The sequence below is a fragment of the Sebastes umbrosus genome, chromosome 1, assembly GCF_015220745.1.
Source record: "Sebastes umbrosus isolate fSebUmb1 chromosome 1, fSebUmb1.pri, whole genome shotgun sequence".
Taxonomy (NCBI): domain Eukaryota; kingdom Metazoa; phylum Chordata; class Actinopteri; order Perciformes; family Sebastidae; genus Sebastes; species Sebastes umbrosus.
In genome coordinates, this window is record NC_051269.1 from 13,741,790 (window position 1) to 13,766,754 (window position 24,965).

Consider the following 24,965-nt stretch of genomic DNA (forward strand, 5'->3'; position numbering starts at 1 on the left):
TCAAGATATGTGAATGAAAATGGGTTCTATGGATACCTACGAGTCTCCCCTTTACAGACATGCCGCCTTTATGATAATCACATGCAAGTCATAGTCAAGTCAGCACACTGACACAGCTGACAGCTGTTGTCCCTGTTGGGCTTGAGTTTGCCATGTGCTGATCATATTTTTTATGCTAAATGCAGTACCTGTGGGGGTTTCTTGACAATAATTGTCATTTTTTTGTGTTGTTAATTGATTTCCAATAATAAATATATACATTTTCATAAAGCAAGCATATTTGTCCACTCCCAAGTTGATAAGATTATCAAATACTTGACAAATATCCCTTTAATGTACATTTTGAACACATACAAAATGTGCAATTAATCGCGATTAATCATGGACCATGGATCATGCGATTAAATATTTGAAGCGATTGACAGCCCTTGTTTCTATACAAAGTTTTCTAAACATTTCCATGCAAGTGAGTGACCTGTATTTAACTCTTTACTTTCTTTTTTAATGGCATTTTTTGTCTTTATTTGATAGTATGACAGTAAGAGAGAAAGACAGGAAGAAAACATGAAGAATGATCAGTTAATGACGCGAAACAAAGGTTCCCGAAACAGGACGGTCACATCTTAAACCACGTAACCAACCAGACGGACACCCCGATTTATTTGTTTAATTGTCGGAATGTGCATTGCATCAACTTGCATCATTTCACTTTAAGTAAGAAGTAAGTACGGGGGACCCAACGCAACCAGACAAGGAAACCATCTTGACTCAGCTAGAGCTGAGTGTCTTTCAAGCCTGCAGGAAGGCTGCAGATTTCTCAAAGGATACATCATCTTATGACTGACAATAAAGGTCTCTTATGTAACGTGGATGTACTGTATAATGGACAGGATTTACATTGGCCCCTAACCAACGGCTTTATATTCTGTCCTTATTGTCGAGAGGGCTGTATAGCGTGTAGGAAGTGGGAGCGCCGCATTACATAAGCAAGTCATTAAATCCATACAAGCTCCATGAGTCTTCTTCTATTCATACCGCTCTACTAGGAAAGAGAAGATAATGTTCCTACAGGGGGGGGAAACAAATTATTATTGCTATTATTGCTTAGATAAAACAATCCCACAGGGAGAAAAAAAATACAATTTAGGGATTAAAACAATTTATACATGGAAAAAAGAAAGAAAGTGAGAGCTGCTCCATCAAGCTGCCACACACGTTCCTGCACGTTATTCTGATTGGTCTTAATACGCTCACTTACAATTTTTACTGTTCTACTATAAATACATTTATACATATGACATTTTTCTGTCCTTTACATAAAAGCCATAAAGCTCGGGTGGATGCTCTACACTGAGATTATGTCTGCACCAGCGGTCTGGGATAAAATACACCAATAATCCCCCCGCACCTCCAAGTATTACATATGGCCCCGCTGCTTCTCAGCCTTTTAAATGACACATTCAACAACAAGCTTGACACCAAATCCCAGTGCACACAAATATATCAGTGGGTTGAATAACACGTTCTTTTCCAGGCTTTAAAGGACGGATTCTTTTGTAATTTGACTCACAATTCATCATGTTCCTTTTTCAGTTCGCAGGCACATATTATGTTGGGTTTTCTAGTCACATTCAATTTGAAGGTTTTATTGCATTTATGCCTGACTTCCACCATTGTAGGGAGTAAAAATGTGTCACAGTAAGGATTTTATTGTTTATATGATCAATAATGAATTATATGAAGCGATGATGAATAATGAAAACTCTTTTATAAAGTCAGCATTTTACACAGAGTAGTAACAACAAAAAAGAGTTTGCTGCTCAAATCTATTTATTCAAGCTGTGTAACACTAAGATGTTGATGCATCAAAACAGATTTTTTTATTACTTAACAAGTAGAAGAAGAAAGAAGAAAATGCTGCATTCTGCACACACTGCAAGAGTAGCTATTGTCGGTCGCGCATGATGGAAATGCCGATATAAAAGATTATATTGTCATATGTCTAGCTTTTAAATGTAATGTTTTTAAAGTGTGCTTTGTGTATATTGCTGATTCCTGTCAAAACATTTTTTTACCTCATTGTTTTACTCTCCTAGTTTCATACTAGTCCATACACGTATTTTATATCCGTCCCTACCAAATAAACCATAAATAAATAATAATGTTCAGACGACCAAACATAAGCAGTGGCTAAAAGGAGGGAAGTATAGCACCGCTGTGACCTACTTCAGTAGGGCAAACGCAGGTGTCAGCCATCTGAAACGGGCAGCTCAGAGGGGGACCTTTGTCTGCCATCTGGTGAAACACAACCAGTGCTTTTGATCCATGGACTGGCTACAATAAGCGTTTTACATGCGGTAATATATTAAACACTGAATTTATTGTCCCCCGTCCTGATGAAAACGCCTATGGTGCATAGTTGTGCACGTGCATGAATGTGTGATACATTTAAACCTGCAGTAGGTGGATATTTTTGGCATCATTGGGCAAAAACTCCATAATAACCTTTCAGCATATTGTAATTCAAGTGTTCTGAGAGAAAACTAGACTTCTGCACCTCCTCATGGCTCTGTTTTCAGGCCTTAAAAAATCAAGCCTGTGACGGGAGACTTCCAATCACAGGTCATTTCAGAGAGAGAGCGTTCCTATTGACTGTTCATTCAACGGAGGCAGCTGTCAATCACTCGCGAACTCCGATAAAACGGTCAATGAGAAGGTTTGTGACCCGGCAGCCATGTTGAGGACACTTGAGGAAATACCAAGCACCGCCCACCAGCTGGAGCAAATTTTTTAATTTTACAGCTTAACAGTGCACTACAAGATGTTTCTGAAAACATTTGAGGCGAGAAATAGTCATTACAGTAACAGAATATTGATTCATATTTGATCAGCACTGCCTAGTTTGACCGTTTGATTGGAGGTCGCGAGTGATTGACAGCTGCTCAGAGATGGCAAGGCTCCAGCTCGGCTCTGATTGGTTGTTTTCCTCCGGCCTGTGAAATCTTGCAGATGCCGTTAGGAGCACCGGAGGACACAGAGGAACATGATTTTTTTCAGATTACCTGTCTCATGCACTACTGTCAGGATATAGTGACCGTTTTATAAAAATAACTTTTTTTATTAATATTTGCTCCAATTCTACCCGCTGCAGCTTTAAGTTGTTATTAAAAAAATTACACATTTCTCTAGCATAATAATTTCATATCATAAAACCAAATCTCAAATAGATTCTGGTTTTAACTATGTTTTGACCAGCTGGGTTTTGGCATGTACAGAAGGGCTGCACATGTTTTTATTGGACTTATCAAACCACTTAACAGTTTATTAGTTCAGCGTGTCAATGTATCAATGTATGTGCATTTTCATCTAATTGAAAAGGTCACAAGCTCTTGTGTTGCCATGGTTCAATGTGCTGCCTGGTACTGGTACAGTGAAACAGTAACATAACTTACATCAAGAAAAAAAGTATTTAAACTGTTCAACCTTGTGATAATTTTCCACATTTCCTTAAGTAAATATTTTGATACCAATAAAGTGAGAGTTGATGAGGCGAGAGGAGAATATAGATGTTTTTCTCTTGCCACTCAGTGCTTCTCTTCAACCCATTTTATAAAGAAAATCCACTGAGGAAAAGAAAAAAGAAAATGCGATTTTTGCCACTCCCAAGAGCTGTAGCTGAAAATCAGGCAGCGTTACTGCAGTGTAAGACTTTGAGTGGGAACATTTCCACAATGACCTCCCACACTACAGTGCTAGCTTTGCATAAAATAATTTGTTTGTGACAGAGGGTGGAGACAATTTGGCAGAATCCAATCTCCAATTGCATTATTTCTCTTCCATTTCTTAATAAGTTGAACTATTCAGCTGTTGTTTTCAAACAGCTGCAAGTATAAACAAGCTTCCCATCAGAACTGATTAGGGCTTAATCTGATCCAAATGAGCCATTTGTAATGCTACAAAGTGTGCGCATGCAAACCACACCAAGTAACAGAGAAGGAGGGGGAAATCATGATGTGGTCTTCATTGGGGTGAATAAAATGAGACAGTTATATAAGCTGGATGAAAAACAGCCCCCTGCCAATCATTTGTTCCGCTAGCTCCACCGTTAAAACACTAATCTGCTCCTGTGCTGCATAAATACGATAATAGCATGAATGTATTAAGCTCTCTATCTGCATGTCCATCCATCGGCCTGTCGTTTCAGCCAGGTATAGAAACACTTTATATGTTTGTTTGTGTCTAAAATGTAACGGATGTCTTTTCAATTATGAGCTTGCATGCTGATGTCTAAAGCTGGAAGGGGAAGCCAAGTGTGTGTGTGTGTGTGTGTGTGTGTGTGTACACGTACAAATAATATATCAAATTATGCTTGTACATGCAGACATTGTACACGGCCCTCGGCTTTGTGTGCAATGTCAAACACCCACATGCCCTGTCCAGCCTGCAATCTGCTGCTGTCTGCCAAGAGACAAAGAGGCGGTGGGCTGCAGGCAGAGAGCAAGAGAGAGAGCGAGAGCAAGAGACACAGAGAGAGAGAGAGAGAGAGAGAGAGAGAGAGAGAGTAAATTAAAAACTGCAATAATCAACAGAAACCGTGAGAATCATTGGTAGTGGGCATAGAATCGCCGAAATACAGGACTGAGCAGCCAATACATGGAGAGAATAATCAGTGAAGATAAGTGAGTGTAGAAAAATCAAGACGTATAATCAGAAACAGCAATAAAAAAGAGAGACGAAGAGAGCGATATATACAATCAAGATCAAGACTGACAGAGGGGGGAAGTGGAGAACATACAAGAACAAGAGAGGCAATCGACTGAAGGCAAGAAAATGAGTTAACAAGAGGCACTGAAGGAAAAAAGAGGAGAGGGATGAAGGGTTTCAGCAGCAGCTCTTCAATTCAGATGGAGGTCTTCTGGTCCACAGAGTTTAATACCCTTGGTACCAAAGAGGCCCCTCTCTAACCAGAGAGCTTGACATGAATACACCTCTAACAGACACATACACACAGAGTACAGACACATCTAAATCTTGTAGGCTACTTATGGCTGTGTGCAAACATAACATACCATGAAGGTGCTAGTAAATCTTTACGAGCTAAACAACAAAACTGTTTGTTTAGTGCAGTCAGACGCTATTACTCCACTCAGGCCTTGTTCAGACCTGGTATTAACATGCGTACTGAGTGATCGGATCACAAGTGGACAGCTTTAAGTACAGGTGTGAACACACTCGAGATGCATTGAGGACCCATTGAGATCCAATCGCCCAGACCACATTCAGAGGTGATCTGGGACACATATGACCACATTCTTTTAGCAGTGTGTACGCGAATGTGTCCTGGGCCACATTAAGGACCGCCTACTCAACTGACGTCCTGCTGGGATCTGGGGATCTCGCTGCGCTCCTCATGTGAATGCTACATCCACCTTTGCTTCTGACAGACAATAGGTATTATTCACACAGCCACAAAAGGTCACTTGTGAGGAAAATGCTAACATAGCTAATTTTAAGCATTTGAACAATTGACCAGTGCTTTCATTTCTCTGGAAGAGAAGACAGCCTTGAAGGTGCAGTAGCAATATCCACAATAAAAGGCTAACACTCAAAACAACTCCCCGTGCATATGGTGAATATTTGGTGACTGCCAATAGTTGCTACGAGGGAACAATACTTAACAACACAGGCACGCACATCGATCCCATTCAGACAGGTTTAATCACCCATTTTGAATGTTATCAGGCGATTCAGTGGGCTTTATCATAAATCACTAATGCTTCAGAGTCAGACGGGTTAAACTGCACCTACCACGTTGTGAAAGTGAAACTTAACATTGTGAATTGAAACAAAACACTTTAGGTTCAGGCAAAAACAATACTTGGTTAGGTTTTGGAAAAGATAGTTGATTGGATTCAAATAAGTATGTAAATACGTAAGTTACGTAACAAAAGTATGGTACAATAAGTCAACATTGACTTTAGGTTTCACACAGGACACGAACAGCGGTCTCCCAGGTGCTGCGTTGGTTTGACCCATCCATCGACCCACTCCAACTTCCTCCTTACGCAGACTTTTGTCACTCTTTATACTACGTCACCTGACTTCCTCCTTTGCTCAAGTCATAATTACTATGGCCACTAGAGGTCAGCATTGTCTTATTGTATTCATGTCAACCATGTGAATAGATGATAACGGCCTTCTGAACCTGCTAGTAGGTGTAGCAGCCCCTGTCTAACCCATATTTATGAGCCTGATAAACACTGATAACGCCCATTCAAATGGCTGATAACGTTAGAAGAGGTTGGTTTAACCCTTGTCACATTCTTCTTCTCAATCTAGTTTCATACCAGAGCCTCCCTCCCACTAACCAGTAGACAAATATCTGAATATTTCAAAAGGCAGAGCTGGATGAGATGATAGGAAGATTAGGCATGTGTTCCTCCTCCTCCTACACATCGGTGGGCTGACAGTCAGGCTCCTTTGCAGTGGTTCGGTGTTGGTGTGTGAGCTCGACTGTGGGCAGAGGAGGAGAAGCAGGAGGGGTCCCATTTTCCCTTATCAGACCGTGTGTCTCGGTCTCTGTCAGTCTCTGTATCATCCCCCCACCCTCCACCCTCCACCCCCTCCACCCACAAAACTCATCAACTCCCCGTCTCTCTCCTCACGCACATAGAAGCACAGTGGGACTGACAGGAGAGAGGAGTTCATGCTGCCAATGTCGGCTCCGTCAAGCTAATCAGGCTTCGAGTCCCAGATAACGGCATCATTAGCGATTCTCTCGACAAGAGAAAAAACCCTTACAACTGTAAAAAGCTCCAGTCACACAATATTACCAAACATAACTGCATTTCCTAATTCACTCTGCTGACAAGTCTAAGCAGAGTCAACTGGCACAGTGCCTCAAGGGAATAGTGTCTCTCAATACCAACTGAATGCCGAGATGCGATAGTGGTAGCAGTATTTATTGAGTCGTCTTGCTATCTTTCCGTTATTACAGCTATTTTTTTAGCCATTTTACTTAATCACCAGTTTAGGGAACCAAAGATTACCACCCAACATTACATTGTTAACACTCTACTAATAATTTCACTTAGTTCCCTGCATCAAGTTGTTTATTAAAGATCCACACATTGAAGTAGAGCAATTAGTCCCCCATCAAAGTGAAATATTCTGCATAATTTATCATCTTGAGTGAGGGAAACAGGAGACAGAGGAGTGGAGAACAGAGGGAAGGGAAGATTGGGCTTTGTTCACAGAGTTTCAGACCAGAAAATAGGAGCAACATCAACCTCCCTACAGACGTTAGTGGAGTGAGGAAACGGAGCGTTTTGGAGCCACATCAATTTCCAGTTGAGGAGAGTGAGACAGAGAAAGACAGAGTGACTGATCGTAGAGAGTGCAAGACCACGACAGAGGAACTGAGATGACGGCCACAAAATTACAGACAAGATAGACACAGACAGAGAGAGGACGGCAATAAACATGCTGGTGAATAGCCTTTTATTCCATTTTGAGTGCGTCTGGAAAATGACACATCCACTCCAGAAGTGCCACCGCAGCTCGACCCACCTGTCTGTTAGGGCTGAATATTAAGCCTCAATGCTTCTTTGGTACACAGTATGTCTGCAGCACAGAGTATCAGAAACCGTCAAGTACTGAAAGCTGGCATGTTCATTATCTTGTTCTAATCTTTGATCAAGTAGTTCCTGAGTTAAATCCAAATTTTGACACTTGAGTTTCAAATATGATTCTTGACCTTTGAAACAGCATTTGATAAAACAATCTCACCTCAGGGTCCATTTAGTGGCTGTCCCTTAAATCTGCAATAACTGTTTTTTTGGCCACCTTTGGGGCAACGGAAACAAATTATTAACACAACACTGACATATCATCACCTTTAAGTTTATATGGCGAACTTGTTACCAAACAGTTGCCAATTTACACATCCAGCAGTTAGGGAGCAACATTATCATTCATTTCAAGTTGTGTTTCTGTCTACCTGATGAATTTTAGTCCAATATTCACTCTTTTTTAGCTCCGTTTTTGTTCTCCAAAAACTCCTGAGGGAAATAACTGTCTCTTTAGCTGCTAAATAGACTTGGACTTGGTAAATGGACTTGCATTTGTATAGCACCTTTCTAATCTTCCGACCAATAAAAGCAATTTACACTACTTGCCAACATTTACCCATTCACACACACATTCATACACTGATGGCAGAGGCTGCCATACAAGGTGCCAACCTGTTCATCAGGATCTAATCTAAATGCTCATTCACACACACTCTTACACTGATGGCACAGGGGTTCAGTATCTTGCCCAAGAACACTTCAACATGCGGAGCCACAGCCACCCCACTATGTTCAGCAGCTACTCGCTAACGTGTTTTAGTCGCTGTCGTGTCTGACTGCCGTTTGGTGCTAAACAGGTAGTGTGCAGCTTGCTGAAAACAGCTGTCCACTGCAGCTGAAACCAACACTATGAAAGCAGTGAGAGTGAACCAAAACAGTGAAGTTGTGGCCAGACAGCTAATCGATGAGCTGAGACTTGCCAATTAGAGCTTTAGAGGTGCTGGTAAATAGATTTTGTTACCTCAGGACAGACATGAGAGTGGCATCAATCTTCTCATTTCACTCTCGGCAGGGGCGAATAAGTTTTTTTTCTTAAATTTCAAAGTGTCATGGCTGGTGAGAGCGGGGAAACAGGGATAGGATCTAAATGCAGACAGCTAGGCAGACTGATACAGTTCAGGAATTTGATCATTGACCAAATGAAGGTAAGAAAGCTCACAGAATCATGAGGCAGGCAAGGGTCAAAACCGAGAAGATAGTCCAAACAAATCCAAAAGGGGCAGGCAGGAAATCCACAGTCCAAAAGATCAGATAGAGGTTCAAAACAGGCAGGTTTCAAGTAACAGATAACATTGATTTCTAGCCTTTGTTAAGAAGCAACAGGAGAAAAAGTCAGAGGGTATCTGGTGGACGGCAATGAAATGGGTTTGAGGAAGTGGGAATGTGGCCTGAGGGAGGGACAGAGAAGGAGGGTGAAAATTAGATGTCACGTGTCATCATTGCGTCATATTATTGGTGTATGCGCAGTCTGCATGTGCTATACCCCATAGCTCAAGACCCGTGTCCCATCCTCTGTCAATAGGCTGTGGGGACAGAGAGGCAGAATGTGACACAGATAAATGTCGATTTGAACATTTACAATTCCATGATAACTGAGCCATCTGCTGATGAAGATCATGTGATAAGTCTGAAAGCATATCTACTAAATGGACTTTGAGGTGGTATTGCTTTGGCAATTAAATTTTGACAATTCTCGACAGTTTTACTTGGAAAAAGTTCTTGTACACCAGCTTATGTTTAAAAACATGTAACATTTGAGAACTCCTATTGTCAACTAATATTGTTGAATAGGGATACACCGATACCATTGCCGGATCGGGTATCGGTGACCATGGGGAAAATCTATTAAATTCAATTCTACATTTATATAGATTACATACTGGTGTTACGCCCCACTGGGATCCCAAAATTGATAATAATAGAGCTCTACTATTGCAAGAGCTAAAACACACATAGGAGAGCCCAGAACAACTTCTAACAGCAAAGCACACTGAAAATGAAACCCAGTTCAAATAAAGTGGCAACGCAGATACAGTAGAGACCGAGAGAATAAAATAGATTGAAAGAGAGAGAGAGAGAGAGTGAAGGAAAGGGCAGGGAGCGAGGAAAACACTTGTCAGAGTTGACGAAGGCGCCTCATCATCAAAGTGACATTTTGACTTTTACTGCGCTCGCCTGCAATGTCACGTTTGATTGGGCCTCCAGCCTTCACACGCCTTCCAGTTATTTACGTTATAGTTTTATAGAAATCCTCCTAAAGAAAATAGAAATGAACCTTGAGAAAGAAACGAGTTCTTTAACATGAATTGGGACCAGTGACCTCAGCCTCGAGCAAAGAGCTTCGATCACAGCCTGAGACGGTCTGAGAGCCCAGCTATTAGCTCTGCTCTCAAAGGGAATATTTGATGTCAAAGGAAAATATCTGAGGTCTTGTGGACTCTAAGTCATTACCTTTTTCTCAGCCAGCAGCCACCTGCATTCAGCTCAACCTGCATATAAGTAAATCCTGTCAAAATGAATTCACACACACAAGGCACAAGATTACTCCTGACAGCAGCTTTGTCTCTGTCAGCGCTGCTTCGGCAAGACAAGGCAAAAAGCCAAACACATTTAGCATTTAATATAGAGGAAATCTTTTTTTTGAGGCGGCAAACAAACCTTAAAAAAGCACTGCCTAAGTGCTAATATCGCTCTGAATGTGTAAAATAATCCAATCAACACTTACTAACGCTGCGGGAACAGACGGTGCGTCAATTTATCACAAGTGTAATTTTATCTGAATGTTTTCTTGGGGGCCTACTGTACCAATTGTGAGAGGGAATAACAATATTTTCCACAAAACCTTGAACTAATGCCCCTCTCTTCTTGTAAGTGAAGCCATGTTAAGAAAGAGAGCTCTTAAAGGCGCCATCGATTCCTCTATACCAGTAATTCAATTAGTACACAGACCCGTGAGCCAACCGTATTGACTGAATTTATGAGAGAAGTGATGCTCCAATGAAATGATAATGAAGGCAACTTATAACGCAGACATCTCTAGGTCTGTGCCAAATTGAAACGGAGAGTTTTGTGTGGTCCTGGTCCGCAGCTCCAATTAAATCTGAATCCAAAGCCTCGACACTGTGACTGATCCTGAAAAGCACCAGTGCCAGAGGAAGAAACATGAAGTAATCCACCAACTATGCCATCGAGCTGCGTCGTACCATTAGTATGAGCCCTGTTAATGACCACATGTGGCAGGGAATGAATTATAAATTAGGGTAGGATGGAAGAAGTGGTGGAAATGTGGCAACAATAAGCACACAGTTCTACTTGTGTACGCTGGCGGCAATTATTAAAGCAAGTGAAGCTAGGGGAATAGCTGAGTGGAAACTGAAGCAATCCAAGAACTAGTAGTGAGCAATGAGCTGTAAAAATCAACAACACGGTTAACGGGATTCTCTTTGTAATTCAGACACAGCTAATGACAGAGCTGTGCAGCGTGGTAATTTGGATAATGAAAGGCCTCCAGAAAGAAATGGAAAAAAATTGCATAAAATAGCATTAATTAGAAACACTAAGAGATAGAAGAGGTGGAATAAAAGGGCAAAAAAATCAGTATGCTGTGATTATCGATGTACCGTCCTGGAGCCACAAAGAAACAGCTGCTACTGTAGCCTGGAGAGGTGTTTTTAAAAGTCTGGGCTGGGACCAATCCAGAGCGAAATATACAAATGAGCCTGGAATTTATGTTTGCCAAGATTTTTCCAAGTCTTTGTTATGTAATGTTTGAATAAAATCCTAAATTAGATTAACCTAGATCAAAATCAGTAAAGGAAAGCATGGCTCCCCCGAGAAAGGAAGTGATGTCAATGTTCTCCAGTGTCAGATCGATGAGCTGAACTGTGATTAATTGAAGGAAACAGAAGTCCTGGGCCTGCAGAGGGCAGGGATGCTCCTCTCGTCTCCTTGGGATTTCCTTCCTGTCCTACTACCATGCTAATATGACACAGACTGCTTGGGGGTTTTTGGCGTGCGCTCACACGTGTGCGAGCATGTGCAGTCGGTTACGATGGCAGACGCCGAGGGCAGACATGGACGACCATGCGGGCATCCTGGGCAGGGCCGTGGCTAATGAGGACAGGATGCTCCATTAACACTCCCCGGAGCTAAAAGCCTGGTAGTCACAGCCCACTTCTGTCATAAAGGGAGGGAAATGGGCAGGGAAGAGTGTTGACGAACTGGCACGAGCTTATCTAACCCTGGCATGTGCGCACGCTGAGTAAAAATAAAGATGAGCTGAAGGAACTGGCAGCTGATATGCTGCTGAGTGTGGCTGCGGACTAATTTGGAGTCAGTATAATGTTAATAATGGGGAAACGATGAGAGGGAGAGCTGTCAGCCCTGGTTGGTATTATGGGTTTTGGGTAGAAAGATAAGGCACTCTACAGTTCAAAATAGTACAAGGTAGCTATAAAGTAGTTAAATTAGTCTCACATCTCTGGTCTGACTGGAGTGAAATAACCTCACCAAAGTCAAAAAGATCCTTTAACATCCTCCTGACTCCTGACTGACAGCAGCTTCCCCCCTGACACCATTAAAGCCCGCTAGAAGCTTCTGCCTAACTTAATGAGATGACAGACGAGGCTGAGCCTCTCCCCTCACATCTTCCCAAAACTGCTGCTGAGTCATGAGGAAAATGAGCCAAGACATCATTACACCATGAAACACAGCCAGACAGAGAAAAATACAGTTTAGTGTGCGTTGAGGATGAGAGAGAGAGGCAGAGAAGGGGGGAGAAGATGAGGTCTGATCCCAACTGGTAGCTGTTCTGATGGCGGCATCCGAACGGGAGAAATGAGTGCGTATCTGACCCTACACAACAATCCCATTACACTCCCTAATTAGATATGGTGGTTTGCACTGCAGTGATAGAATCAGAGCTCTAAAGAGTGCAGGGTGGGGGTGAGGGTGAGCCCTTTAGACCTCCATTTGTGACTCTGTTTGGTTTGAAGACAGTTAAAAGCCGTTGGAAAGAAATATCCTTGAGGAGCCAACAGCTCCAACGGAACTATAAATAACAAAAGGTACGAGGCAGGTGGATGACTTTACTCCCGCACCCGACATGCACTGTCAACAGTTTGTTTCAACAGCAGCTGTTTTCCCCTCTCGGCGCCTAATCAGGAAAGGGATAGGAGAAGAAAAGAGAGTCAGCACGACGGGAAAAGAGACGCAGCTCCATCAGAAATCAGACAGACATCTTCACAGTGGACGCTCATGAATAATCGGTTAATTTTTAACGATATTACATGCCTATTTTCTGCCACAGAAGCGCGCCATATGATCCTAATTCCTTTTCATAAATCTCAGGAAAAGCTTTCAGGAGAAAATAAATGCCTTTTTTGTGGTAAGGAGCAAAGCCGGGATGAGAATGGTGAGCTTGGGTGCAGAATATCTCTGTGACAAGGCTGTTCTAATCCTCTATTCTTCCTAAAAATGTAAACAAGGCGTATCCCGCAGCAGTTAATACAGCAACCTTTAACACCCGGGAGTTTCTATAGTAGACTTGTAAGCACACGAGGGAACAGCAGCCAGGGAGAAGTAATCCATAGAATTATAAATGGTGTGCAGAAAATAGAGAATCAATAGCTCTTTAATGTGCACATTTCAATTGGACTCGCTAACACACGTGGAGGGACTCGTTTCACCGTAAAGTTCACCCTCCTTGATATCTATCATGGTCAACAACAAAGAAAAAATCAAACAGGTCCATATGACAAAGACAGGGAGGTCAGTGGAGAGGTCAGGGGCTTGATAGGGGAGTAATTTCTTGCCACTGTTGCTCAAGGGGGATCTCTTGTTGGGTCTCTAAATTATAGAGTGCGGTCTACACCTGCTCTATATGAAAAGCGTCTCGAGATAACTTCTGTTACGATTTGATGCTTTATAAAAAAAGGAGTGTTTTAAACTATAGCAATAACCAGTAGGCGATATGAGGGTTAGTAAAATTACCAGAATACATGCCCCTTGTTAACCTGCCATCCCCCTCTCCATCCCTCAGGGACAGAGGGGTTGTGTAGTTGAATATGTTAGTCTAGTCTGCCTGACTCATTTGTCCTTTATCTGACTGAGGTTTGTGCAAATTAGAAGCTATTATGGCTGCACAATTATTTTAAATTTTTATCGAAATCGCTATATGGCCTACAGCAATTTTAAAATTGCAGGATGAGGAGGATATTACAATATTTGTTAAAGGTAAAATGTGTGCCAAAATATAATTTCAAATTAAATATTGTGGTACTGCAGAGATGTCCCGGCCTACACATCATATTCTACAGAATGCTTCGACCATTGCCATGGTAATCAACCTACAAATCAGTATTCGAATGCTTCAGGTTTTTTTTTTATATACATATGTAATAATAATGTATAAATCCCCAAATGGTCCATGAAATAAAGAATAATCCCACACTATTCATATTCAACATTAATTATGATTAGTTATTATTAGACGGATATCACTGTTTGTTGTGTGTAGAGGTGCGTGTGTGTACAGTAGTGTGGCGAGGCGCTCTCCCAGGTATTGAAATGAGGAGATGAAGACTGACAGAAGAACATGTCAGCCTGCGGTGCCTTGCTGCTCCAGGAAGCTTTGAATACTTTCAAATATTTCTCACTGAAACTTCAAACCCCAAAAAATCGCAATTCGATATTTTTTCAAAATCATGGTGCCCTAGAATCTATGCCCTGACCACGGCTCTGAAATATCAGCAGCCTGACTGTGCTGTGTGATAAATTGCTGTCCGTGGTGCTGAAGGAGCAGACGGATTCGTAATTGTGACCTTTCCTCTGACAAAAAGAGTCATTCATGGGGCGTTTCGCTAGTCACCGGTAAACAAAGCGAACCGGGTCCAACCCCCTGTTTGAAATGAACAAATCGCCTCCTGGCTATAACTCATCATAATAACACACGTACAGGCTCACGCCCCGAGGTCAAGTCTGACCGTTTTGGAAACAAACATGAAGTGGTAGGAGGCTTCTCTTGTTGTTTTGGTATTTTGGTCCAAAACTAAAGCAGTCTGGCTTTGCTCCAGGATGCAGGTTCATTAAAGGTGTACCTCTATTATTGGCAAGGATGATTAAAGGGACTCCCAAAGACACCATGACCTATAGATGAAGAGACACTGCAGAGTCAAATCCACTGCTAAGCACTTCCTCTTGCTCATTTAAAAAAGTTAGAAAAGGAGAGGGATATAATAATCTGTGTTAACAAGTTATGTCATACTACATTACCGCCTTGAGTTAAACTCAGCCCAAGCATGCAGCTAAAAATATTCACAAGGGTTTACAACAACAGCAGCCAAATGAACCATAAAATGATTTCATTTTGGACAAAGGGAAAGGAAATGATGCCTCTTCAGTGCTGGTGAGGCTCTGAAAGCTCTCGCAGCTCAAGGAGATATGGCAACAAACAATCATGGAGTAAATTACACAGGCCTGAAATATATATATATTCTAACACATCTTATCATCACATACTGCCAGTGCTATGATGCATATATGCATCGAAATGGATCTTTAATAAGCCTCGCCTGTGTACAGCTCATATGGAGCTATAGCATGTGATATCTATATGTCACCGCCTCGGAGCAGGAGAGAAAAAAATCCCATATCTTGCTTCCACGGAGGCGGCCATGATTATTTATTATTCATAGAAGCGAATCCAAAGCATGATTCATCGTGGCTGTCTTTTTCGCCTGCCAGAAGATTAGGAGGGACAATCTGGCCCCTGTGACGCCGCATTATTCCAGACAGTGAAATACTAGAGACAGCTGTGTCCCTCCACTGTGGCGCAAACACAAAGGCCGAGCCTCGGGGTAGCACGGGCTGAGTAAGGTTATTACTGCAGCGCAGTCACAGAGCGCTGCGGGGCTCCACAGGTGGCATGTGAGATGGAAAAAAACACAAGAAACTAATGATAAACACATTAATTGTTGTGTCGCACAGGTAGGGGATGTGACATATTGGTATCGTCGCTAAAATGACTCGTGGGAAAAATGGTGTTGCAGCATCTGAAGGTGCTTCAAGGTGCTAAGGAACCTGACTGTCTAACTGATGTGCAGCAAAGGTTTAGCTGTTCTACATGTCTTCTGTAATGTGTTTCTTTTATGATCCAACATTCACTGTATTACCGGTTTCAGGCCTGAATGAGTGAATCTGCTCAGACCTCTTGTGTTTGTATGTGTTGTATTTATTGCACTACTGTTGTTACCTTGCACAGTAGTTGGATTCTCACGCCGGATCACATATCAACAGAAAATCCATCTTGACAGGCTTTAAGTAATGCGTTTTTGTCCGGCAAGCCCATAGACTGTAAGTGAACATAGTCACCATGATGTCACCAATTGGTTTGTGGACTGCTGTTTTCGGCCGTCGCCATCTTGTTTTTTTGCAACCAGAAGTGACATGAGAGGGTGGAACTAAGTACAATCGAACGCTGAATAAGACATTTTTAGGTGACCAAAAAGGTTCTGATTAACTTTAAAGGAACTGAAAACACACTGTGAAAGGGTTAAAGTTATATAAGGAAAACACGGACAACTCCCAGACCGGCCGTCGTAGCCACCTGTCGATCACAAGGTAGCCACGCCCTAAAGCATACCCTCCTTTATGGTCTATTTACTCTAAACGGGACCATAATTTACTAAATGAACATCATGCTGTATTGAAGAAGACTTGAAACTAGCGATTGAGACCATAAACTCATGTTTACAATAAATCAAGTGAGTAGTAGTCTCATTTTCTCATAGACTTCTATACAATCAGACTTCTTTTTGCAACCAGAGGAGTCGCCCCCTGCTGGCTATTAGAAAGAATGCAAGTTTAAGGCACTTCAGCATTGGCTTCACTTTTCAGACCCGGAGGTAACCCACTGGGAAAGCCAGAGCGTGAACCAATCAGCGTCCTGTGAGGAGTTTCTGGCAGCTACGGGCGTGGCTTAGGTGTGTGGGGCGCGGCGACTCAGAGGCGACTGTTCGTTATAAATGGCTCCTGAAGAGGTTAGCGTAGATGCTGCAATAGCATCAGTTACAACAGAACTGGAGAGTATTTCTTCATTGACAGAAGAGCAAAGACCAGTACAGAAGACTTTTCTCAATGGAAAAGATGTTTTTGCTCTTCTCCTGAGTGGTTTCTGCAAGAGTTTGATTGACAGATGGTTCATCCAATCACCTGCCAAGCATTTTTTTGAAAGTGCCTGCCCATTTCCGAACAGTTCCCAATGACGGCTTCTCAGATGGTTCTGTGTAACAGACCATCTGGCGGGGTCAAGTAGCTGCACCACTGCTCCGCACTTTAGAGAAACGCCACTGATTCCTCACTACTGATGTCAAGTGAAGGCAGCATAGTAACCTACATCATGGCAGTGATATCACTAAACCTGAAGTGCAAGTCAAGTGCTCAGGGTTGAAATGCAAGTCTGAGTCGAGTTTAGACGAACTGAGTTGCGTTCTTAGTGCTCAAGTGTGTGCCTGAGTAGCTTACTGGCTTGAGTTTAAAGCTACACTAATCAGATTTATATATTAGCAATGCATCAAAAGACTGTGTAATATGACAGGGGTTGCTATTTATAACTACCACACTCTCCAGTTCCCCTCAGTTCTATGGAGCATTTTATCATCTTTCAGCTACATATTTACGATCTGCAACTTTACTGTTTTGATTCAGTCTTACCGCTCTCATCAACCTTGATTCTATAGAAACACAAAAGGCAGTCGCTTTCAGTGATAAACTCACTGTACTATAGGCTACCAGCCAAGCAGAAAACAGCAGACAGACAAAGGTAGTGAGTAACTGGTGAACACAGTGGAGCATTTAGCAGCTAAAGAGCCAGATATTTCCCCCGGGAGTTGGTGGAGACCAAAACATATTGGACTCAGCAGCAGAAATCGATTCTTGCTTTTAACCAAGATTATGTAATTTTTGCAAGGAGAAATAACACATTCTTTCTCTCTTACAAATGGAAAGTTGAATTCAGAATTTGTATACACTCAGACTTTGCTGCTACAACCCTACTCCGTCTGGTATGGCCAGTAGCTATCCATCCATCCATCCATCCATCAAAGGCAGGGTACACCCTGAACAGTTCGCCAGACTAAAAACTTTAGATAGATATTGCTGTGTGTCTAATATTTCTTGGACTGTTTGCTATCTTGGTGATTCTTCTCTACTACTGTGGCACTGCATTGTAGTAGGGCTGCGAATTGGCAAGAATCTGGTGATACGATACATATCACGATACAGGGGTTACGATTCAATATATTGCGATATATTGCGATACTGTAAGCAAGGCGATATATTTAACCTAATTTTAGGAAAATTGTCATAGTATAAAGACACACCACCATATGCATAAAATCTGAGTTTAAAAAAGTTTACTTTTTCATGCACTATGAACAGAGGGATTTGCATTTGCCTCCATCACAGTCTCTGTAACATCAAAAATCACAGCACTACTTTGAGAGGGCGCATACACTGAGAGGGTGCATCTCATCTCTCTCTACAAATGAAATAAAGTATTGACTTAGTCAATCTGTGAATGTAAACTGTCATTAATTAAAAATCAACACTGCGTGTTTGAGACTTGATACAGTATCACAAAACATAATATCACGATATTCGATATTTTTGATATTTTCTTACACCCCTAATTGTAGCCTGTCACAAATAAACGGATGAAAATGTCTTTGTCACCAACTGAATGAATGGCAAATAAAAGAAATTCAATGTGCCATTATTGAAGTTATGAAGCCTTTCTTTCAGTAATCCCTGTTAGAATACAGGATTCCTTCTGAGTTCGAGTTGTCAAACTTGTTTCAGGGGTCTTTGGTTTTTGACTCTGGTATGAAAGCGCTGCACATCTTACCAGTCAGACTTCACCTGATGTTCTCCAGCGTTTTCAGGCCCCGACATTCCTTCATCAATTCAGTGCACGCCAACGTGCCCTCTTCCTCACTCTTTAATCTCTCCAAGTCTCCTCCTGCCTGCCACCTAGGTGCAGCCCAACCATCACTCAACAGCTCAAATCATCACCTCTGTCAGTTAACAACTTCTGGAAAGGAGCCGTCCTCCAGCAGACGAATGTTGGGCCATCAGCGCTGCCCTGATGTGAATTGTTTTTATCAACCGTCACAATGTGAGCGCTTAGTTGTCATTTCAGGGTCCCTGCAGCGTGCCTGCTTGCCTGCCGGCCTGATATTTTAAGTCCTGATCCAATCTGACGGCCGCAGCATTTCAACTCTCAGGAGACATATCTTTTTTTTTTTCTTTTTTTTTGTTACAACTTCCTCTGAGAGTATCCCAGAGCTACAAGAGAGATGCAGAAAGAAAATACACACTATGAATACGTTTACACACCTGAGAAAACTTTGCATTCTGCACTCCTCCAAAGCAATCACATTCAGAAAGATGAAAACTGTGTGCATGTTTTTGTGATCATTTGAGCAGAGGGAAATTGATGAGCGGTTAGCACATGAGGTGACTGGAAATACTGTATAATAGAGAACTGCACACTTCTGTTTCCAGACATTATCCCTTTTGAAGGCTCCTGCTGCCACACAGAAGTGTTGGTAGGGAACAACAGCAGTGAAGGCAGTGTGTATGTTTTCTTCTCATAATGAAGGATCACAGTTCCCTTAATTGGGTAACATGATTTCAATTTCTGCACACACTGTCTCCAGCTGTCATCATCTGCAGACTATGAAGTATGCATTTCCTCTGACTGAGAACAACACTGCAGTCTGAATGGAGAAGAAGCACTGACATCCAATAAATCATTCAAAGATGTGATTCAAGATACTCTTCAAGAATTTAAAACTGAGATAGTTTTAAATGACCTCATAATCTACAAGAAAAAAACAACTGGATGCATTTTTCATTCTTCTGCTGCATTCAAACACGCCCAGAATACGTTTAAATTAGGGCTGCTTGATTTTGAAAAACTATGGAATTGCGATATGATTGTGATTTGACTGATATTGCAATTGCGATATGATTTGCGATATTAGAGGGTATGATAATTTTTACATCATTATCTAATTTTCATTGAAAAACATTAATATGATAATGGTGTGATTATTTTCCAGGATCTGTACCAAACAAAAATGTCTGTAGAATATGATGTGTAAGCCAGGACATTTCTGCAACATGACAATATTTCATTTAAAATGGTATTTTCACATACATTTCGCCTTTAACAAATATTGTAATTTCCTCCTCATCCTGCGATTTTGAAAATTGCAGTAGGCCATATTGCAATTAGGGCTGTGTATTGACAAGAATCTGGCGATACGACACTTATCATGTCACAGGGGTTCCGATTAAATATATTGCGATATATTGCGATACTGTAAGCAAGACGATATATTGCGATTTTTAAAAAAACTAATTTTAGGAAAACTGTCATAGGATAATATAGGATATTATTTTCGACATTTTCTTACACCCCTAATTGTGATTTCAACAAAATTTTGATTAATTGTGTAGCCCTGGTTTAAATACATACAATATACAACATACAATATAAGATTGATGCAGGAATGAATGATTTCAAGCCGTTAATGGTAATGACAGCCTGCCATTCCCAAATATAGTGTCAGAATAATGTGATAATGAGCATTTAATCATTCAATCATTCAATCTGCGTGAGGAAGACATCCTGCTGCTACAACCACGATATACAACACAGTCTCACAGGGATATCTACCTCAACAATCTTGCATTTCAATACGTATGTGTGCATGTGTGCGTGTGTGTGTGTGTGTGTGTATGTATGTGTATGTTTGCGTGTGTTTGTGTGTGTGTGTGCGTGTGTGTGTGTGTGTGTGTGTGTGTGTGTGACACGACAGAGTAAGCCGGTTTTCTGTTGTCTTCCTCATCACTGGAAGTCAGGTCAGATGTGTGTGGACCTCTCTCTCTCTCTTTCTATGTGTGTGCATTATGGACATGTGTGTGTGTGTGTGTGTGTGTGTGTGTGTATGTTAGCCTTGGCCCTAATGTGCTTTACATCTAAACAACGAGATAATTTGCATTTAGAGCACTCCTAATCTCCCGCTGTTAACCTCAGCCGCAGGTGCGTATCCATCAGACTGATGAATGTGTTATACTTATGGGTTCATTTTCATTTGCTGCTAAAAAAGCAGTGACAGTAATCACCCAGCTGCTATTCAAATCTATTCACTGGACAGAAACAACCCACAGAGACTAATTATGACTCTCATTAGATTTACAACACCTGATTTCAGCAGAGCATTAAAGATACACCAACCATGATCTTCTGCTCTGAGACAGGAAACACACCAAAATCCAGCAGATCAATACCAACAGAAGAAGCAAATAATGAGGCAGTGTATAGGACCACAGAGGTGGGGTCGAGAGGCATTTTCAGAAAATGATGAAGTTCCTCACGATGCTGGCAAAGGAAATGTATTGATCTTGGGCTTAATTTCAACAAGAAAGGGGTGATTTTGGCAAATCATCTGAGGACATGAGAGGCCAAGTCATCAATCTGATCCAGCCTGTTTTTTCTGCCAGGCTTTAGCCCACCTTGTTGCTCCTTTAATGGCAGCAACACACATCTGAATGATGCTGATCAGAACATTGATAGAGGGGCTACAGACTTATAGTTTGATCCCTGTCAGGAGCCTCCTTTAAGCCTCCAGTCTTGTCTGGCCAGCATCTGATGATGAGAGAAGTGTGAACCCCTATAGCATTAGTGTGCACCGCCTGCATGCATGCATGGGCTGACAAAAAGGAAGGAGGTGGTTTAGAGATAACTTACCCCGAGGATGACTGTGTCTTCTCCTTGAAATATTGGGATGAACTTATCTCCTCGGATAATTTCAGACTTGTTCAGAGGACGAAATCGACACAACACCTTGATATTGCATTCTGCGTTAGCATCAGCCATTGTGTGGAGGGAGGGGGTAAATATAGTGGACCAAAAGATAAAGATTTCTTTGTCTAAATTAAAGATTAAAAATATATATTCCCCGTGCAACCTTTTCCTGTAAACCACCTGGACGCAGACTGGCTAAACCCACATGCAAAGCGACATCAGCAGACGATGCATTTTGGAAGAACTACCGAGTTTTAAGAAAAGACTAAAGCCTAAATTCTTGAAGAAAATGTAAAGAAAGAAGCCGTTTTGAGAGTTTTCTTGTTTCTAGTGTCCTCAAACGGAACTCGGGTGCAGTTTGAGTAGATGGAGAGCAGATGGAGAGTTGTAAATGGGGAGTATATTCCAACACTGGTCCGGTCGGCAGTGTGCAGGCGGCTCACAAGCGTGCCTTGCATCACTGTCACTGGAGGCGGAGCCACTCACATCCTCTCTCCTCTCATCAGCACCACTGAGCTGAGCACAGAGAAAGAGAGGAGCTCTCACTCTGCTGCTTATTCCCCCCCCAACCACAACTCTACAAAAGTTCACTCTTAAAGGTCCCATATCGTGCTCATTTTCAGGTTCATATTTGTATTTTGTGTTTCTACTAGAACATGTTTACATGCTGTAATGTTCAAAAAAACTTTTATTTTCCTCGTACTGTCTGCATCAATATACCTGTATTTACCCTACTGTCTGAAACGCTCCGCTTTAGCGCATTTTGACGGAATTGCAACAGAATTGCATTGCTAGGCAACAGCTTGGGTCCATGTGTACTTCCTGTCAGCTGATGACATTCACATACACTGCAACAGGAATAAACTGGGACACATTTAGAATGTTTACGTTTAAAATTGTGTCAAGGGTTTAAATATTGTATATTCGTGACATCACGAATGGGCAGAAATCCTGACAGCTTGTTTCAAATGCAGAGTTTCTGAATACGGGCTGTGTGTATTTCCCTGTGGATTGAGTGTTTCGATACTTTCACAGTATTTATATAGGACTTAAGCCTGCTTTATAATAAAAAAACATGAAAATCTCACTTTTTTATAATATGGGACCTTTAACCATTTCAAGATTCAAGCCCTTTATTGTCATTGTGTACACTGTTAAGAATTCCCCAGTAAAATAACAGTAAAGAACTGGCAGCAGGGTTGCCTTTATGTTACTGTAAAAATTAACATTATTATACTGTCGCTGAAATTTACAGCTTTGTAATGTAAATGAAAAATACAGTTTGAACTGTTTTTTTTTATTCATTTCACAGTATTTTACAGTTAATTTTCTGTTTAAAGATACATTATATAGCTGTTTTTCCACCTTTCTCTTACATTATCTTACTGATTTGTTTTAATGCACTATTTAGGTTGTATTTTTTACATACATTTTAATAAACATTATTTTTTGCCTAGATGAATAGACTGAGCAGGTTACAGACATAGGAATAGTCACACTAAATACAATTAAAGGCACTTGTTAGGAAAAAGGCTATAATACACTTGTTGACACTTTTCCCAAAATGTCTGTCTATAGCTGGCTACAAGCACAGAATGCAAACCAGAACAACATGTGAGAGAAGAACAATAAAGCTATTTCACTGATTTTCCAATCATGTACAATATACAAGCCTCACATGTGCAGATCAGGTCCCAGAATTAAAAAAAAATACTGCATGAAACTGTTACTGATGATACTTTAGAAAGTTGATCAGCAGTAAAGTGCTGTTTTTTAAGAATGCATTATAGTTCAGTTAAAAAACGGCCTATGAGCGTAATTTAACAGGTTTTCTTTTGTATTAACAGTAAAGCACTGCTTTTAGCAATAACAGGTTAATACTGTTGAAATCCTGCTGTAAATTAACAGCAATTGTTAACAGTGTAGTACAACGAAATTAGATTGTGACAATCCCATAGGTGCTAATGAGAAGATAATACAATAAAAAAAGAAATAGTGCAATATAAATATAAAAAATATAAAAGATAATACAATACAAAATATAAAAATACAATATGTATATTGTTTAGATGACAGTTTTGCCAGATTACAGTTTTGCCAGATTATTGCACAAAGTGTCCGTCAGATAATTATATAATTATTGCACAGCATCATATAATTATTGCACAGAGTGATCAGCATGTTATGACACATATCCGTAACAGTAGATTTACAGTATTTACAAAATTGACACAAAAGTGACCAACGTGTTATTGCACTCATCATTAAAGCTGCAGTGGGTGGAAATGGAGCAAATATGATTTTTAAAAAGTTATTCATTATTTGTTATTTAGTTTAGGTGGAGCTCAAAAAGCTGAAGGTGTTGCTTGTTGCATCTAGTGAGATGTTTTCTATAGCCAGTTTTTGAGCAGAGCATCCCCTATTTTTCTTTTTTCAGGTCTGAACCAGACTGGTCGCCATGGCAATGCTGTTTTGCATGACAAAGCTGGCTGTGTAGTCATGTCAGAATTTTTTTACCTAGAGATGTATAGGGGTACTCCATTGATGTTGCACTGCACTTTCAAGATATGAGAGATACTACTCAATTGTACCTTTCATAAGATCCTCACTGCCTAGTAGATGTTACTTTTTTCAGACTTTTCACAGGCTAATTGCCCCTCATGATGAGTAAACAGACCTTTATTTGTAATATTGGTGGATTGTCCCTTTAAAAAAAATATGTTGGTTCTGCCAGTGGTTCCTCTTGGCTTAAAATATACAAGACAACAATCACAGTAAGTCTGAATAAAGCTATATCTCTTACAGCAGGCTTACATTTAAAATTAATGTATTTGCATTTCATTGAGAATTGTGAAATAATCAAAGGGAAGTTATGTATGTAAGGTTATACCCAAGAAATAGACCACAATGTCCAGATAATGTGCCATAGTGCTCTGGACGCCAAAGTCATATAGGCGGCTGTGCGTCTTGTGCTGTAGATTATTGGGCCTACATATGATGCTTAATCATCTATCCAATCATGTGATTGGTTGACACTAATGATGCCACTTAAATTGTATGTATGTTAAAGGTGCTATTGATAACATTAATCACATTCAACCACTTCTCCCTCCCCTGTTCTATTGCATTTACTTCACAACAAGTGGTTGCCAGACACTTAACGTCAATCTCAGACAGTTTTCGTCCACACTAACTGGCAACTTGATCGCTGACGACACAGAGACACCACTAGATACCTACGTCGTTATAGTATTGGCTTTCAAGCCTTGTTAGAAGTGGGAACCAAATGTCAGATATGTTCCACAGAGATAAACAAAACATTAATTTTGGACCCGTCACTTTTTTAAAAATTATTTATTCACAATCATATTCTTTTTTTCTTTCTTTTTTTTTTAAGGAAAAGCCATACTTTTACTCAGCACCTTTCTGATGATAGAAAATATATCTGCACACTTAGATCT

The 24,965-nt window shown here is 40.9% G+C and overlaps 1 protein-coding gene across 1 annotated transcript in view; it reads right to left on the reverse strand.

Annotated features, from left to right (window-relative positions):
• Positions 1-21,576, reverse strand: part of kif5ab (kinesin family member 5A, b) — a 70,874-nt gene extending 49,298 nt beyond the window's left edge. The window contains exon 1 of the mRNA XM_037779372.1: positions 21,448-21,576. Within this exon, the coding sequence (XP_037635300.1) occupies positions 21,448-21,576 (129 nt within the window). The remainder of the gene's footprint in view (positions 1-21,447) is intronic.
• Positions 21,577-24,965: the final 3,389 nt, after the last annotated feature.